This window comes from Dasypus novemcinctus, chromosome 2, assembly GCF_030445035.2.
Source record: "Dasypus novemcinctus isolate mDasNov1 chromosome 2, mDasNov1.1.hap2, whole genome shotgun sequence".
NCBI lineage: Eukaryota > Metazoa > Chordata > Mammalia > Cingulata > Dasypodidae > Dasypus > Dasypus novemcinctus.
The window spans coordinates 73297819-73317063 of NC_080674.1; the positions used below are offsets into that span (position 1 = coordinate 73297819).

The 19245-nt window shown below is 34.6% G+C and overlaps 1 protein-coding gene and 1 non-coding gene across 8 annotated transcripts in view; one reads left to right on the forward strand and one right to left on the reverse strand.

Moving 5' to 3' along the window:
- The window catches only part of TNPO1 (transportin 1), a 114532-nt gene that overhangs the window by 58132 nt on the left and 37155 nt on the right, over positions 1-19245 (forward strand). For all 7 annotated transcript variants that reach the window (XR_009188595.2, XR_011645967.1, XR_011645979.1 and 4 more), the window contains 10 exons: positions 2304-2422; positions 8915-8975; positions 9442-9610; positions 12574-12726; positions 13444-13669; positions 15244-15415; positions 16292-16378; positions 17137-17244; positions 17376-17534; positions 17615-17702. Coding sequence is in view for 3 of the 7 variants with exons in the window: in XM_071208558.1 (XP_071064659.1) it covers positions 2304-2422; positions 8915-8975; positions 9442-9610; positions 12574-12726; positions 13444-13669; positions 15244-15415; positions 16292-16378; positions 17137-17244; positions 17376-17534; positions 17615-17702 (1342 nt within the window). In the remaining 4 variants the exon portion in view is untranslated. The remainder of the gene's footprint in view (positions 1-2303; positions 2423-8914; positions 8976-9441; positions 9611-12573; positions 12727-13443; positions 13670-15243; positions 15416-16291; positions 16379-17136; positions 17245-17375; positions 17535-17614; positions 17703-19245) is intronic.
- LOC111761100 (U5 spliceosomal RNA) lies at positions 11629-11748 on the reverse strand. The gene has a single exon (XR_002794557.1). It is a non-coding gene; the product is annotated as a U5 spliceosomal RNA (small nuclear RNA).

Genomic DNA, 19245 nt, shown 5'->3' on the forward strand with positions numbered 1-19245 from the left:
TAAATTGTCTTTATGGTAATTTTGCTTTTATGAGGTTTTATGATGTTATGAGGTAAAGTTATTTTAAGGAGTAGGTATCTTTTAATTTGGATAACTAGGACATAATTAGATTTTTTTATATTTACTACATGTAAGTCAGGTTGAATGATAAAACTTTAAGAGATTAAGTAATATATTCTTGTGTCTTTGGAGTTTAAAATGCAAAAGTTTACTTTCCATTTCTGGTAAAATTTATCTGAAGAACTTCTGGTTTAGGGATGGCAATGATGAGATACCTGAGTAGAAAAGACATATAACCATTCTAAGTTCTTCCAAGAAAAATGTTTCAGTTTTGAAAGGGTCTTTTTCAATCCTATATGTTTAAAGTAATTTTACTAGGAAATTCTAAGTATGTTGTTCATAGCTTAGCTATATGTTGTTGGGTTTTTTAAAGATTTATTTTTATTTATTTCTCCCCTGTTCCCCCTGTTGTCTGCTTTCTGTATCCATTCGCTCTATGTTCTTCTGTGTCAGCTTGTATTCTCATTAGGTGGCTCCAGGAACTGATCCTGGGACCTTCCAGAGTAGAAGAAGGTGATTACTCTCTTGTGTCACCTCGACTCCCAGCTCTGCTGTGTTGTCTTGTTTTCTCTCTTCTGTGTCTCTTCTTGAGTCATCTTACTCCACCAACTCTACGTGTCAGCTGGCACTCCTATGCAGGGCAGCTTTCCTGTGTGGGGCGGCATTCCTACGCAGGGGAGCACTCCTGTGCGGAGTGGCATTCCCGCGTGGGCCGGCATACCACATGGGCCAACTCTCTGCATAGGCCAGCTTGCCTCACCAGGAGGCCCTGGGCATCAACCTGTGGACCCTCCTGTATGGTAGATGGGAGCCCAATTGGCTGAGCCACTTCTGTTTCCCATGCTTAGCCATATTTTAAGAAGGGAATACATACTAATAATACTAGATATTAGAATAAAATAATTCATTGTATAGGCAGTACTAAGTACTGTCAGAGGTAAGCTGTACCACCCAATTTTCACATTGCTAGGTATAGTTGTGTATGAGTATCATAACATACAGCTTTGCAAGTGTTTCAGATAGTATATTTTCTGCAGTCTCCTTTTCATTTCCAAGGGTCCATATGATAAGGGAAAGGGGGTTAAATAGGAATTATCTTTTCTAAAGGAAGGGTTTCACACATATTCGAAGGTTAGCATCCATGGTGTACAGCAAGTCCTTTTCTAAAGCATTAGGAAAGATAGTCATAGAGATAAGAATATGTAGCAGTATATGATGTTTTCTTTGAGTCTGTTCTGTGAATTGTTTAAAAGAATCAAGTGGAATTGGTTGACAGTTTAGTGAGACGGTTTGAGATTAACCCGAAGTTTAACGATATTTTTTTCAGTTGCTAGGGCAAGTCAGAGCTGAGGAGCCTAATTTATAACTACAGTTCTTTCTCCATCATTACTCAATAGCAGTAGACATGATGTGGCATATAATAGGTTCTGGTCTGTTACCGCTGTTACATTGACATATTTTGTTATGTCAGATGTTTCAGTCAATACATCAGAGGATGTGTACAAGGGAATTCTTCAAGTGATCCCATATCTAACCCCAGGTAAACTGGGAAATCACTGGTACTGCTGATTATCGTGTGTGTGTGTGTGTGTGTGTGTGTGTGTGTGTGTGTGTAGAAGTTTCTTAAAGGGTAAACACTATGCCTTTGAGTAGATTTGGGGATAAGATGTTCCTCTAAGAGGGAATCTGGCTTGATATGTTCAGAGAAAATGATAATTTTATTTTGTTGGAAATAATTATACTCACCCTAAGAAATTAGTCGCTACTTCTTTGTAAAAACAAAGTATTTTAACTTTTATATGTTTATGTTCCTTCCTATAAATATATGCAGGTCTGAACATGTTAAGCACTTCGTGTGGTTATAAAAGATTCTTCACTTTAGGAAAGTTATAATATTACTTTTCTTTATATTTATTTTTCCAAGAAAGCTTAATATATGATTATTACATTCCAATTTCAGTGGTTCATAATACAAGATAAGCCTCTTCATAATAAGCAGGTGAACAGTACATACTCTGAACACTTTGAACAATGTTGGGCAATATTCCAAAGCGGTGATTGTTAAATATGGCTGCATTTTAGAATCACCTAAGAAACTTTTAAAAAATAACCCAAAATGTATTTTGAGAACCACTGTGAAGAGCAAGGCCATAGCAAAAGACCATTAACTTGCTGATTTAAGGTTGAGTTTATTTTAATTGTATCGTTTAAAATGGATAATATTAAGATTCCTTTGTTTACAGTATATGCTACAGAGGACCCAAGATCAAGATGAAAATGTGGCTTTAGAAGCTTGTGAATTTTGGCTAACTTTGGCTGAGCAGCCAATATGCAAAGATGTACTTATAAGGCATCTTCCTAAGTAAGTGCTTCTTTTTATATATGCTTGCCTTGCTCTTTAATTAATTTCATAACAGTGATTCCTAACTTTTATGTTTTTAGGTTTCATCCTCTGCCATTAGAGAGAGAGGGTCTAAAGATGTCAGGATTAATTTTAATTTTACTGTTGGCATAAGGAGTTACTGTTTTGTTTTGTTTTTAATTATGTGAGAATAGTTCATTCTTAATAAATTTTGGATATTTCTGACATAGTTCTCCTATTTATATAATCCTTCTCTTTGAACATTCTAATGGGCCCCCTTCCCCCAAAATGATTTCCTACTAGTTGTGATGCAGTGGAATTTTTAGTTAATCTTATGCTTAAGCCTTTTTTTTTTTTTTTCCTGTGCCAATGTTCATAGCAGCTTTTATTCATAAAAGCAAAAAAACTGGCAGGGAACAATGTCCACTGACTGGTAAATGGATAAATTGTGGGAGAGCCATACAAATGGAATACTTTGTAGCACTATAAACAATGCTTAAGTCTATTTTTAACCCAAAGAGTGCTCTTAAGTCATTTACTTTTTAAAATAATGCTTACCTTCTGAAAATAAGTAATATAGGCTCATGGAAGAAAATTAAAATACAGAAAATTCTGAATCTCCTGAATTTTCACCACCCTGAAATAATCAGTTAGAATTTTTATAAGTAGCTTTTTTTTTTCCTGTCTAAATAACATAGAGAAGTTTAAATTAGATGATATTTAAAGAGCTTAACATGGCATCTGACGTATAAGTAATTCCTAAAAATTTGATTGTACTATTTTCTGATTTCATCTTTTCTGTTATGTGTTATGATCTTCCTACCATGTCCTTAGTATTTTTTTTTTAAGATTCATTTATCCTTGGGCCCCCCCCCCCCCCTTGTTTGCATTTGTTGTTTGCTCTCTGTCTGCTTGTCTTCTCTTCAGGAGGAACTGGGAACCGAACCTGGGACCTCCCATGTAGGAGAGAGGCACTCAGACGTTTGTCACCTCCCCTCCCTGCTTTATTGTGTTTCCTCTTTGTGTCTCCTTGTTGCATCATTTTATTGCATGAGCTTTCCACACTAGCCAGTCATGCCAGTTCATGGTCTTGGTCATCTTCTCCAGGAGGCGCTGGGAACTGAACCACGACCTCCCATGTGGTAGGCGGGAGCTCAATTGATTGAGCCATATCTGCTTCCCTCATTAGTCTTTTTTTTTTAAGATTCTTTAAAATTTATTCCCCCCCACCCCACCCCAATTGTCTGCTCTTTGTATCCATTTGCTGTGTAGTCTTCTGTTACCGTTTCTACCCTTATCAGCAGCACTGGGAATCTGTGTTTCTTCGTGTTGCGTCATCTTGTGTCGCTCTCTGTGTGTACGGTGCCATTCTTGGGCAGGCTGCACTTTCTTGCGCAAGGGCCTCCCCTATGCAGGGGGCACCCCTTCATGGCATGGCACTCCCTGTGTGCATCAGCACTGCACATGGGCCAGCTCTACACAGGTCATGGAAGCCCGGGTTTTGAACCGCGGACCTCCCATGTGGTAGGTGGACCCCCTATCCATTGGGCCAAGTCTGCTTCCCTCATTAGTCTTAACAACTTGGGAAGATTCCATCATGGTGTACACACCATGTTTATATAATCATACAACTATTACTCCTCTGTTGTTGAATATTTAGATTGCTTGTTACTTTTTTCTTATAAATAATCCTGGAGTGAACATTTTTGTCCACAAATAATTGTTTCCTAAGACTGATTTTGATTAAGGATATGAACATTTTAAAGACTCTTTATGAATTGCCCAAATTGTTCTCCAGGAAAGTCATGCCAATTTATACCCCAACAACAGTGTCTATCTTATTACAACTTTTGCTGTTAATTACAGTTTCTCTAAGCTTGGTCTTTCTGGATAGGCAAATAATAAAAACACTTGTTTCAATATTAGGAAAGTTATATTTTTTCATATAGTCAGTTCAGTCTTCCTTTCTTCATCTTCTCTAAAAAATTCTTTCCCCATCAAGAAAGCAGCAATTTCACCTATATTTTCCTCTAGTTAATTTGAAATTTTAGAGTAAAGTGCAGGTTGATGTACTAAATGGTTTTTTTTTTCTCTTGAAAAAATATATTATTCTTCCTTTCCTCCCTATTTTTTTTTCCATCTTCCTCCCTAATTTTTGCTGCCCCTTTTGTTTGCTTGCTATAGGATCATATAATTCTAAAAGTCAGTATACATAAATTCTTGTAATAACTGCAAAGGTTCTATTAATGAAAAGCTATAACATCCAGGAAATGATGTTATTGATAATATGTAATTATACTTTATGTGCTCTAACTATCATTACACTAATAAAAATCTAAAAATTAAAGCAAGCAGGAACATGGTAACTAGTTAAGGATTATCATTTCCCATTTGGTTTTGCTAATTAATGCAAATAACTTAACCCAGTCATAACTGGGTTTGAATTCTATATCTTCCATTCCAGTGTTTAGGAACCATTTTTATATAAAAGTTGCTTCTATTTTCAGTTGAAATAATGTATGGACAGGATGGGAAAATGCATCAAGATCAATCTGATGCTGAGACAAAGTGCATAATAAAAGTCATAACGTGTTTTTCTTTGCATTGTTAACCAGACTTTTGCTTTGAATGATCAAAAAATGTTTGCTTAAGAATCAAATCATTCTGTAATGAGACCACTCTTGTTAATATGAACTTATACAGAAGGTCCAAACATAGTGTAGCAAAGGATGACATTAAATTCTGTTATCTGTTGTGGGGTGCTATGTAATCTGTTGTCTTTTTTCACCAGTACCATAGTGTGTGTTTGTGTGTGTGTGTGTTTTAAGTGGCCAATTCTTTGACATTTAGTACACTGGCAAAAAATTGTAACTTTGACCAGTATCTAGTAGTGTGTGTACTGGCAAAAAAAAATTGTAACTTTGACCAGTATCTGCGTGTGTGTGTGTGTGTGTGTGTGCGTGCGTGCGTGCGTGCGTGCGTGCGTGCGTGCGTGCGTGCGTGCGTGCACTGGCAAAAAATTTTAACTTTGACCAGTATCTACTTCCGGGCTATTTTCATCATCTCAAACATAACCTTATACTTACTTAGCAGTAACTCCATTTTCTCTCTTCTCTTTCTCCCCACCTCTGTTTAACCACTGTCCTGTTTTCTGTCTCTATGAATCTGATTATTTTTCAAATAAGAGAAAACATGCAGTATTTGTTCTTTTGTGTCTGGCTTAATTTCACTCAACGTATCTTCAAGGTTCATTGATGTTGTATATTTGTACTAGCACTTCACTTTTTTACAGCTGAATAAAATTCCATTGTGTATATATATACCATATTTTGTTTATCCATTCATCTGTTCATGGACACTTGGGGTTGCTTCCATCTTTTGGCAGTTGTGGAAAGTGCTGCTGTGAATATTGGTGTGCAAATACCTACTCGACTTCCTGCTTTCAGTTCTTTTGGGGTACAATATAAATCTAGAAATAGGATCGTGGGTCGTATAGTTACTCAGTACCTAACTTTCTGAAGACCCGCCAGATTGTATTCCATAGTGGCTGTACCATTGTACATTCCCACCAGCAATAAATGAGTGTTCTGTTTTGGCCCATTTTTTATGTCTTTTGGTTGTTGAATTGTAGGATTTCTTTATATACTCTGGGAATTATACCTTTATCGGGTATATAGTTTCCAAATACTTTCTCTCGTTATGTATGTTATCTTTTCGCTTTTTTGATAATGTCCCTTGATATACGGAAGTTTAATTTTGACGAAGTCAATTTACCCTCTGTGTTCTTACTACAATTTTATAGTATTAGTCCTTCTATTTAGGTCATTGGTCCATTTTGAACTAATTATTGTATGTGGTAAAAGGTTGGGGTCCACATTCATTCTTTTGCACATGGATTCCTTTGCATATGGATATCCAGTTGTCAGGGCACCATTTGTTGAAAAGACTTGTCTCCCCATTGAATGGACTTGCACTTTTATTGAAAATCAATTAGCTCTAGATTTCATGGATTTATCTCTAAACTCTCAGTTCTATTCCATTTATATGTCTATCCTTATGCCAGTACCACACTGTTTTAAATACTGTAGCTTTGTAGTAAGTTTTGAAATCAGGAAGTATGAGGCCTCCAGTTTTGTTCTTTCTCAAGATTATTTGGTTATTTGGAGTTCCTTGTAATTCCACATGAATTTGAGGAGGAGCTTTGCCATTTCTAGAAAAAGGGGGGGGGGTCATTGATAGACAGTACATTGGATAGCTAGATCACTTCAGGTAGTATTGATATCTTAAGAATAATCTTCCAGTCGATGAACACAGGATGTCCTTCCATTGATATAGGTCCCCTTTAATTTCTTGTCTTCTTTAAGCAAGGTGTTGCGCACCGTTGGGGAAAGTTATACTCCCAGGGGGTTGAGGGCAGTAGAAATCTGGTCTTCAACCCCAGGTAGAGCATTCACATCTGTCGATCTTTCTTGTCTACTTTCTGTCTTCCATTCATGAGGACAACTGTTCGAAGCCTTTATTACTCTTCAGAGGTTCACATTCACTTTGAGCACTTCTTCTGTATAAAGACAGATGACCCCAAATGTACAGATACATGTTCACATGGATTGTCTTCTTCCTAACCTGTCTCTACTTACCGTCTGGATAACGTAACTTTTTCTCATTCATGAGATCGATTCTCTCTCAGCTTTTCCTTTTCTGTTGTCTCTTTTTCTATAACTTTTTAACTTGCTGCAATTTCTTGCATCTTAAAAAATTTACAGTTAAGTGCCAAAAGAATAAATGGGGTTCGCTGTCTTTACTACTTCTTGTTCACACGTCAGTATTTTAGTCTGACTTCTGTTCTCACCATTTCCCTGAAATTACTGACACAGATTCTCAGTGATGTAACTATTGGTGATCTAAATGGACCTGTTTTCTTGCAAAATGCCTGTAGCTTATAAAACATTGCCATGGGTATTATAAAAGTATCCACTTATATTGTATGAGCCATAATATTTAATTATTTATTTATTTTAGAATATAAAAGGACTTGAGCAGAGAAGTCTGGCTGAACCACATCTCTTAAACCTATGCAGGGAATTTTAAATACAGCTTTTCCGTATTATTGTTCCTTTAGTTAATGAAGGGCTTTCATAATTACTTCATTGATTTGGTTAGAGTTGTACTCAAAGGGGGTCTCGTTTATTTGACATTCCAGCATGTCACAGTTTGAAGTAAAGCCTCAGCAAAGACTAAAGTTACTATTGTGAGGAGCAAGAGTTTCTTAATTTACAAAACTCTGGTGTAGCAGAAAGAGCATTTTCTTTGGAGTTAGGCTAAACTGGTTTTGAATCTTTATTCTCCTAATCTGAGCTTTAGTTTTCTCATTTGTAAAAGGGTAGTCAAAATACCTTTCTCACTAGGTTATATGGAAGGTACTTTATAATTACTAACCCCACAAATTGGCTTGTTGAGTTTGAGTTTCTTTACCTAGTCACACTTGCCCTAAGCCACGTAGAACAATGGTCAGGGGAAATTAAAGGTAGAATTTGGAAGTAGGGAGCTCTAGATTTTGTTGTGTATGTTTCCAAACTGTTCTCACACCTTTTTACCTCAGGGAATCTTGCAGGTACGTGTGGTAGGCTAGTGAAAGAAAAAAAAAAAGTCAAAGCTTAAAACCATCATGCTTCAAGAGGAACTAAAGTTAGTGTTTTGACTTCTTATTTTTTTTTTAACTAGATGTCATGAATATTCCATGTATACCTAGAATTCTATGTTTATTGTCATCTTGGTTCTGTTTTAATGACTGCATAATACTCAGGGGGATATGATACCCTAAATTACTTAACTGTTTCATCACAAATTTTTAAAATGGCACACCATCTAGAAATAAAAAGATCAGTTTGTTCCTTTTAGACCACAGATACCAGTTTCTTGTTTATCTTTCCTAGATGATCTATTTATGCAAGTAGTGATGTGGATAATTCTATATTTTTGACACAGATCTAAAGGATGCTATATGTATTTTGCTTTTTTTTATTTCTAAGCACCCTAGTAAGCCTACCATATCCCTGCTAAGGTTACATCTAGTGGGTCCTGTGAATTAGTTATGTAAAAGGCCCAAGAGGTTTATGAGAAGTTTTTTTTTTTTTTTTTTTTTTTTTTTAGGTACCAGGGCCAGTGGTTGAACCCAGGATCTTGTATTTGGGAAGTTGGCTCTTTCATTTGTTTGCTTGTTTGTTTTTTAAGGGGGTACCAGAAACCAAACCCTGGACCTCCCATATGGGAGGCAGGCACTCAACTGCTTGAGCCACATCCACTCTTGAGGAATATTCTTTTGAGAAGAGCAAACTCATTACTAAATATGACCTAAAATATAATTACCAGTGGTTGTCCTATTGGTATTATTAGTATACTTAGGGTTAGTAATGTAAGTTATTATGTAGGGCCTTCTTTAATTATTCTGTTGAGATCTTTAGATGTTTGTTTCATTAATTAATTTATTTATAGGTTGATCCCTGTGTTAGTGAATGGCATGAAGTATTCAGATATAGATATTATCCTACTTAAGGTAAGAAAACTATTTTCTGATGAATAGAAAAGATGATTTTTTTATTTATTTAGTAAATCTGTGAATTTGGCCAACAGCAGATATGTTTAGAATAGACCCTATGTAAATAAACTCCCTATTATTTATAGTACGTTGCAGAAGTTTAAAGGTATAAGCAAAAAGTACCTAAATTATTACTATTTGAAAATATGATTCATAAATAAGCTAATCTGATTTTGTTTCAAGTACATTAAACTATACCAGCCAATAAAGAGTAGTATAGTGTGGCTGATATATATGTTGCTATATGATAGTCTCTTCTTCCCTCCACAAAGAAATGTATTCTGCATAGGGGGATGGTTCTTAATTAGGATCCTCTAAAACTTTTTCAAGCTGTGAGTTATTCCATTATTTGGATATTCTGATTCTTTAACTCACGTATTTATTATTAGCTTATAATAAATGTCAGCAACAATTTACTTTACAGGGTGATGTTGAAGAAGATGAAACAATTCCTGATAGTGAGCAGGATATAAGGCCACGTTTTCATCGGTCAAGGACTGTAGCTCAACAGCATGATGAAGATGGAATTGAAGAGGAAGATGATGATGATGATGAAATTGATGATGATGATACAATTTCTGACTGGAATCTAAGTAAGAATGGGAAAAGCTTTAGTTATTGCTTTAATAACAACTTTATTGTGCTGTAATTCACATACCATACAATTTACCTATTTAAAGTATATAGTCCAGTGGTTTTTTAGTATATTTGCAGAATTGTGCACCTATCGCCACAGTCAATTTTAGAGCATTTCCTTCTCCCCAAAAAGAAATCCTTAACCATTAGAAATCCCTCCCATTTTCCAATACCACTCAAATCCCCATAAACCCTAGGCAAATATCAATCTATTTGCTCTCCCTAGAAGCATTATAAATACTGGACATTATTTTATTAAAAAGTTTTATTTATTGACATAATTTAATTACGATACCATATATGCACTTAAAATTTAAATTTATTCACCTTCAGTTTGTACACAGTTGTTTATTCATCACCACAGTCAATTTCAGAACAATATCATTAACTCAGAATGAAAGCTGTTTGCATTAGCAGTCATTCAGTATCTTCCACCCACTTCACCGTCCCTGACCCTGGCAACCACTAAATCTGCCTTCTGCGTCTAGATTTACCTATTCTGGGCATTTCTTATGTAGAATCATTCATATATATATATGTGGTCTTTTGTTACTAACTTCTTTCACTTAGCATAATGTTTTCAAGGTTCAAATATGTCGTGGCATTTTATCAATACTTCATTCTTTTTGTTGAATAACATATCCTTTGTATGTATATATATCAGATTTTGTTTATCTTTTTATCAGCTGATGGGTCATTTGGGTTGTTTCCCTTTTTTTGCTAGTATGAGTAATCCTGCTTTCAGTTACCTTGGGAATCTAGGAATGGAATTGCTAGATCATATGATAATTTTGTCTAAACTTTTTGAGGAACTGCCAAGCTATTTGCCAGAGGAGCTTTACACCATTTTACTTTCCCATCAATAGTTTCTCCACATGTACACCAATGCTTGTCTGTCTTTTTGATTATAGCCATCCTAGTGGGTTTCATTTCACAAGCTTTCGCCAATTGTGTATCACTTTCACAAATTTTGCCATATCTGTAGTGCTCGGTTTTTCTTTGTTCATTTTTTTTTTTTCTTAGCCTTATGTTCGTTTTTTTTTTTTCTTAGCCTTATCTCAAGCAGTACTTTTAGTGAGATCACAGGATTGGTGTGCTAATCTAATTTTTATCTTAATATACTTTAAAATTACTGCAGCACTGACCTTGAGTATTGTCTTGGGTTTATTTGACCCCCTGTCTCACATATTTTGATCTTAAGACTCTTTTATACTCTTTAATTGAGGACCCTAAGTAACTTAATTAGGTGGATTATATCCATTAGTATCATATCAGAAATTAACATTAAAAATATTTATTAATTTTATAAAACAAACCTATTACATGATAACATAAATATATTTGTAATGGAAAAATAACAGAAACATTAATGAAGTGTGTGGCATTGTTCTATAACTTTGCAAATCTTTTGGAGGCCTGACTTTATAGAACTCAGATGGATTTTCATATCTGCTTCTGCATTCATTCTGTTGCCATACATTACAAAGGAAATCTGACCTCAAACAGGTAGTTGGAAGAGGAGGAATTAAGTTTAAAATTAAGTTTTTAAAGGTAATTGTAGATCCTCTTATTTGCTGCCATACCACAATGGAACAATTGAGGTATCTTAAAAAGATTTAGTTGCAATGTGGAATGTGAAACCTTATCAATGAACTTTTTATATTCTTAAATTGAACTTTAATAATCTGAAATCTATTTGTCTGCTTTACATTTTGAATGAATTTTTACCCACTTATGATTATGTAATATGTATTATTAGGAGCACATTGTCAAGCTCACAGCAGTAAATACAAGTTTTCAAAATTTTGATTTTCACTTAAAAGCTTGAATTTTCATCACTGACAACAGTGTCAGTTATTTTCCTTCAAATTACAGACTCCCATTCTTTTTCAAGAATGTCTGGCAGACACCCAAGTCTAAATAACTACGTTGCAAGAACAAGACATACAAACTTGAAAAGCAGCAAGTTCAGCTCATAACTCAGTACAATTGTTCAATACTTTTCCTTAACATAACCATCATACTTCTTTTTTCTCCATGGAAATCTTTAGTAAAAGGTGAAAGATTTATACTATCTGAAGAGAAACCAGGGTATCATTTTTTTTTTTTAATGTGGAGATATATATAAATCATAAATACTTAGCCATAAGTGCATACTTAAGTGGTATTATTGACACATGACTCCAGACAGAAACTATACCAATTAAACATTAGTATCCCTATTCCCACCCCATTCTTTTTGCCCCCTTGGTAAACCTCTACTTTCTGTCTATATGAATTTGCCTGTTTTAATAAGTGTAATCATACAATATTTATCCTTTTGTACCTGGGTTATCTCACTGAACATGATGTCGTCAAAGTTCATCCATGTTGTAGCAAGTATGAGGGCTTCCAAGTATTTGGGGTGCGGTAGGGCAGGCATAATATATATATGTGTGTGTGTGTATATACACATTTATATTTTATATGTATATATATTTTAAGTGTACTGTGTTGTAGTTCTTAAGCATCATATGTTATATTTGATGGTGTTTATTTTTTGGGTTTTGACTCTTTTATCCTTCAGAACATTGCCTCCTTCATAGTTATATCACTGAATCTATCACTGATACCTAGCCATACAAGATGCTCTGTAGGTGACTTTTTTATAAAGATAAATGAACACTTTTTTGTTAGGAAAGGAAACCTATTTTTAGGGTTGTGATTTGCTTAAGGTCATAGAATAAAGTGATAGGATCAAGTGTAGTAGCCCCAGTTTTCTGGTACATAAAGCACTATATCTCCTTTTCAATAGAACATACTCAACTCTATTTAGTTGAATTATTAGAAAGTCTGGAATAAGTAGGAATAAAGTATTTTATATGCAATACGCATTTTTAATATTTAAATGATAAAAGTTAATTTTCAAATATTTCTACAGGAAAATGTTCTGCTGCTGCCCTAGATGTTCTCGCAAATGTGTATCGTGATGAGCTTTTGCCACATATTTTGCCCCTTTTGAAAGAACTACTTTTTCATCATGAATGGGTGGTTAAAGAATCAGGCATCTTGGTTTTAGGAGCAATTGCTGAAGGTAAGCCTATATCAGGTTTGAATTGTGAAATCCTTAATAGGTGCTAATAAGACTAGTCTGCTTTTAGGGATTGTTACTCTATATGCAGATTATCCACTATTAAACTCACATACTTTATTTTATGCTCTCTTGTGGGGGTAGATAAGAATCTTGTGAAGGATATTTTGAATCCCAAATCATCTCAAAGTTTTTACTTTGAGCCAGTTGACAATTAATCAGCCACAACCATATTTTAAACCCCAGCCCAATATTTTACAAATGATTTTTGTTATAATAAAGGAAATGAAATGGAATAAGAAGACTGTCCAAAGCATTCCCCTTGTTAGAAAAAGAACTTTATTCCCTAGGTAAGACTAGGAAACATAATAAGGCAATAGTGTCTTCTGAGTTATTGGTTCATTTCTGTTAAACATCCCTGTAAACATCTGTCTATAAGAAATTGAAATCTTTTAAAGACATTACTGAAAACCATAAACCTTGTATGTAGCAGAGGTAAAGTGAGGTGTTTACCCTACTGGAAAATACTTTGGAGCAGCGATGCACTGTCGCTTGGGTTATTTTTTCCCCCAATAATATTGGAACAGATTATTACAGTAATATTTATTGCAGTAGAAATTATCTATTTTTCATGAATACATGTATTGATTCAATATTTAGAATGATTTTGTTTAACCAAATTTTAGCACTTTTTGAAAGATTGCTGTAATTTTTTTCTAGGTTGCATGCAGGGCATGATTCCGTACTTGCCTGAGCTCATTCCTCACCTCATTCAGTGCCTCTCTGATAAAAAGGCTCTTGTGCGTTCCATAACGTGCTGGACTCTTAGCCGCTATGCACACTGGGTAGTCAGCCAGCCCCCAGACACGTACCTGAAGCCATTAATGACAGAATTGCTAAAGCGTATCCTGGATAGCAACAAGAGAGTACAAGAAGCTGCCTGCAGGTGGGATTGGTTCATAACAAAATGCTCACTGTGGAGGAAGGGGGTGGGTAATTCTATGGGGCACCACTTTTCAACCTTGTAATCAAATGTTGGTATGAAACCATTAACGGGATATTTTCTGTTGAACAGTTTTCCAGCTTTGTCAGAAATGTGTTTTCCTTGCTTTTTCTTCTTAGTAAGGTTTTTGAAGGACTGATCTGATTTGTTTGGGAAAATTTTGTCATTTGTACCTTACACCTGATGATTTTATAAATCCAAATATAACTAGGCATCAATCTATCTCTACAGTTCCTTCCTTCATTTTTCCCATTGTCAATGGCTGTGATAACAGCAGAATCTTACATTCACATCTCAGCAGTGCAACTTCTTGGTCTACAGGTCATCTACCGTAACAGAAGAAAAGTCATATCATAACCACAGATGTCACTTACCACCTGTAACCTTGGTGTGCTAAATGTGGATCTGCTCCAGCAGCTCCTCTGTCAGTTGAGTTTGGAGCTGCCTATTTTTATAATAGACCAGCAGTCTTAATATTACTAATTAGTAATGTTAGGTTCCTGGGACAAACCTTTTATGTGTTATAAAAAGTTTTGTCATTTTAACTTAGGCTCTTTATTTTTTCAAATAGAATTGCTTTTACTATTGACCTTGAAATAACTATTGAAAAGAAAAAAGTAAATTTAAATAGAGTTGGACTTTACCAGATCTGAAGCATAAGATTACTACATCTAGAAGAGATCTAATTCTTAATGAGATGAACAAGGGGAACCATGTTGATTAATAGCATTGGGTTTTTTTTTATGGGGGGGTAACTATAGAGATTTATTTGATAATTATTAATTCATTTAACAGATGGCATATGCCTGTCACTTTAGAAAATTCCTGATTGGATAAAAACAAGATAAACGTTTTAGAATTTTAAAGCTGGATATTACCTTACAGTTGAGACAAATTTAGGTCTCAAAATGCACTGAGATGCTGGTTCGTTATATATTTCTCCTAATAAATAAGGTAAATTTGAAATAATGCAGTGTACGGCTTAGAGAAATATTTGAGAGGTAGTGATGTTGCTGTGTGCTTATACTTTTCAGACATACTAAGTATTACAGGGGTTTTTTTTTTGTAGTTTTGTGGTCCTTTATGAGCATATGAAGAGTAAGGTGTGAATTAGAACCTAATAGTTTTAATTCTGCTTCAGTCATCTGGACCAGTCACTAAAATGTAAGGTCCCTGAGAACAGGAACCTTTTCTTCTTTGCACTCACAGACTTAAATAAATAGCAAGCACCAAATAAACGTATTGAATTTTTTAAAAAATAAGCCCCAGATGTTTTTAGTCTCAGGTTTTACCATTGTGGTTAAGTAGATGTGCATTGGGCCTAGCCTCTTGGAAAGGAAAAATTGATGAGGAATGGGAAAGAAATAACGAAAATAAACATCTGGTTTGGTGAAGCAGGAGATAAAGCTTGTAAAGTGTAAATGAGAATTCTGTAAATTAGAGACTTAATTTCCTACCTCTGTAAAATATTCATCTATATAGCAATAAGCAGTCATTCTTTTTTCTAAAAATTACAGTGCCTTTGCTACCTTAGAAGAGGAGGCTTGTACAGAACTCGTTCCTTACCTTGCTTATATACTTGATACGCTGGTCTTTGCATTTAGTAAATACCAGCACAAGAACCTGCTCATTCTTTACGATGCCATAGGAACATTAGCAGATTCAGTAGGACATCATTTAAACAAACCAGTAAGTATCTTTGGTTAACTATTATGAAAAAGATATGCAGTATAATTGTAATCAATAGGTTAGCACATATTTGAAAATGAAAATGTTTCAGGGGGATCTGAACAATTAGCATTTGCTGCTCTAAGAATGTAGATCTTAGAAAGGAAACAGGCTAAAATATAAGATTTGAGTAATACCAGTATTTTAATATAGCCCAAAACTCCCTGCTAAAGACTGGAGAGATTTAATACATGTGATTGCAATATCAAGTGTCTAAGCAATTGTTTTTAGTGTTTTGTTCTGTTTGAGGTGTGGTTATGCTTAGTTTATGGGTTTGTTTTGGTGTTATTTTTGTTTTGTTTTGCTTGTTTTTGCTTTTCTTTCTGAAGATATATCAGACCTTTCAGAATCTGTGCCTTATTCATTATTACTGTGCTTGTTTACAATTTTATGGGTTATTCTTTAGTTTAAATAAGGAGACTTAAATATTATGATTCTCATTATTAAAATAACTTTCAGTTTACCTGTCATTTTAAAAACTACTGTACAGCACCAACCATGTTACATGTCACATGCTACATGCTGTAAGACTAAGAAAGTTCAGTCGTAGGAGAGAAAAACCATACAAATTGAGATGGCTTCATCCTTGTGATTTAACAAGTAACATTTTTATGTAGTATAAAAACAATTTCAAAATGATATAAGTTCTTAAACCTAGAACAAAGTCGTGTAGATTAAAGGTAGGTAAAAGAAAGGAAAAGTTTTTAAACGGGACCCAGTAGAGATAAGAATGATTTGACACAGTGGCTCTAGATGGATTTTACTTTTTCTAGATTCAAAATGGGCTGGTTTGCATCTAATAGTGGAGTGTTATGTGTCTTTCATCATTGTAAATAGGAATATATTCAGATGCTAATGCCTCCGCTGATCCAGAAATGGAACATGTTAAAGGATGAAGATAAAGATCTCTTCCCTTTACTTGAGGTACGCTAAGCTGGTAGCGTTTGCGTTTGGTTAATCTAACAGTATGTTTAGTCAGAAACACATGTCCTATTCCAAAATGGTTATATGTGATAATGAATAAGTAAAGAGTTAATAATTTTCATTCTGAACCATTTCTGTTGAAATGCTGAATAAAAAAAAAAAAAAAAAAGAAATGCTGAATAAATAACTTCTTCTTGAGCTAGTTAAGGAATATCTTTACAAGGAAATCCTGTAAAATAGAAAAAGTATGATGCACATGTTAGGCTTTAAAAAAAAATAGACTAAAGCTTTTATATATGTTGTATTCTACCTTATTTGATGATAAATATCTTGGAGATGTTTCCATGTCAGCATATATATATCCGGGTCTATTCAGCAGCATTTCTATAATATACCAGTTAACCTACATTGTTTAAATTTTGTTATATGCTATCTAATGTGTGTTTGTGTGTATATATATTCACACATGTATGTGAAGTAGCATTGGGGCTAGGAACTAGAAAGGAGGGGCTTCACTATTCCCTTTTTCTGTTGAGTGAAGTTTTTACATTTTCTTCTGAGTAAACCCCTTCTGGCTGACTTGGCAAGCCAATACCAAATGCCTTTGGATATGGCATCCAAAGGAGACTTAAAAAGATACTGTAGACTTGTAGAACAAACATAATAGATGATCAGGACTTGCTGAGTACAATTTGAAGTGTTCCTCATGCTCTCAGATATACTCAGAAAATTTAGCACATATACTCTTTTCTTTATAGTGCCTATCTTCAGTTGCCACGGCCCTGCAATCTGGCTTCCTTCCATATTGTGAACCTGTGTATCAGCGTTGTGTAAATCTAGTACAGAAGACTCTTGCACAAGCCATGGTATTTTTATTTATTTATTTTCTTTCCCTTCTTCATATCATAAACCACCTTTCTGGTAATTACCGTAATGTGTATAAACTTGTTCAGCAGTTGAGTCAAAATTTGCTTTAAAAAATATTGTTTAATTTCAGCTAAATAATGCTCAACCAGATCAATACGAAGCTCCAGATAAAGATTTTATGATAGTGGCTCTTGATTTACTCAGTGGCCTGGCTGAAGGACTTGGAGGAAACATTGAACAGCTAGTAGCACGAAGTAACATTCTAACACTAATGTACCAATGCATGCAGGTAAGACTTGTTAAATTAAAAAGACTTGAAATCTGGTTCTCTGTGTCACAGTGGAATTAATTTTTTCTTAATTCTTATAGGATAAAATGCCAGAAGTTCGACAGAGTTCCTTTGCACTGTTAGGGGACCTGACGAAAGCTTGCTTTCAGCACGTTAAGCCTTGTATAGGTATGAATATTTAATGCTATGGATATATATCTATTTTTAACATTTTTGTATCAGCTATAATTTTTATTGAACTGGAATTTTATTGTACCCCAACATTTATAAATTTATATTTTACTGGTTAAAAGAAAGCTGCTCTGATTAAAGGAGTCAGGATGGGAACCCATGTGCCCTTGAGCTTAGCATCATTTCAGCAGCTTCCTGGACACTTCTGTGACTTGGGATCAGTTGGAAAAGTACTGCTGTAGAGTAAAAGACATGTCCACCAGTGAAGCCTTGGTACTCTGCACTAGTTTATAGATAATACTTTTTTAGTAACGTCTTTTGATGGAAGTATGCAAAAATAATCAGGTTTTCTTCTCTGATAAACGAGAATACTTTCTTCGGATATCATGGGAAACTTTTGAAATGATTATCACTTAAAGAGTAAATAATTGGTTTCTGGTTTAATAACAAAGCATTTGCCTTAGCCTTTTGTGAAAATAAGAATAATACGGAATTACTTGGGTAATGCAACCTGAATTGCTATCAAATCTATGGCTTAATTGGAGTTTTATTCTTTCTACATTGCAGTGTTTGGGAGAACAATTATTTATAATACATGATTTAAACTTTATTTTAAATCACTTGGGGGCGGGGGGAAGGGGAGAGAAATAAATAAAATTTAAAAATCAAAAAAAAATAAATAAATAAATCATTGACCAGTTTTTAAATTATGGTATATATAAAGTGCTGTCAAATTTAAGCCTTATTATTTACCTAGCTTTCTTCTACTATAAGTGTAATGAAATCTTTTATTGTGGGAAGCCTGTCAGACAAATATTTACCACCTGGTTTAGTTTTTATGAGTTTAAATTTATGTGAGAGGATTTTTTAACATTTTATTACAACGATTTTAAACATAAAAAGGAGAAAAATAATACAGTGAGCCCTTTAACATCCAGTTTCAACAGTTTCCAGTACATGTACAATCCTGTTTCTTAAATACCATCATCAGTGCACAAACACAGTGGCACAAACATACACACACACACCCAGATACTTCGGAGAAAATTTCAGGCATATTTCAACTTTTCATATTCCAGTACCTACTTTCTTGTTTACGATTATTATTTAATGAGATCAGATCATTTGTCCAAAAGAGTTTCCCTTAACAAGATTTTGCTGATTGCATTTCCTTGGTGTCATTTAATGTGTCCCTTATATTTCCTGTAAATTGGTTTATAAGATCTGGAGACTGGGGTTTAATGAAATTCAGGTTTTTTGTTTTGTTTTTAAGAAGACTTCATAGATGGTATATACTTTCTTCAGGAAGTATATCGTGCCTAGATAGCTCTCTCTTTTAAGTTATCAACCTCAGTGATCATTTCCTAGATAGTGGTTCTCAGCTAAAGACCGTCGTCCCCCATCCACTACCCCCTTCCCAGCAGCATTTGGCAATATCTGGAGATATTTTTGGTTGGCTTCTAGGGTACAGTGTACAATGTACAAGACAGCCCTCCACAACAAAGAATTATCTGGCCTATTATGACAAGTAGTGCTCAGG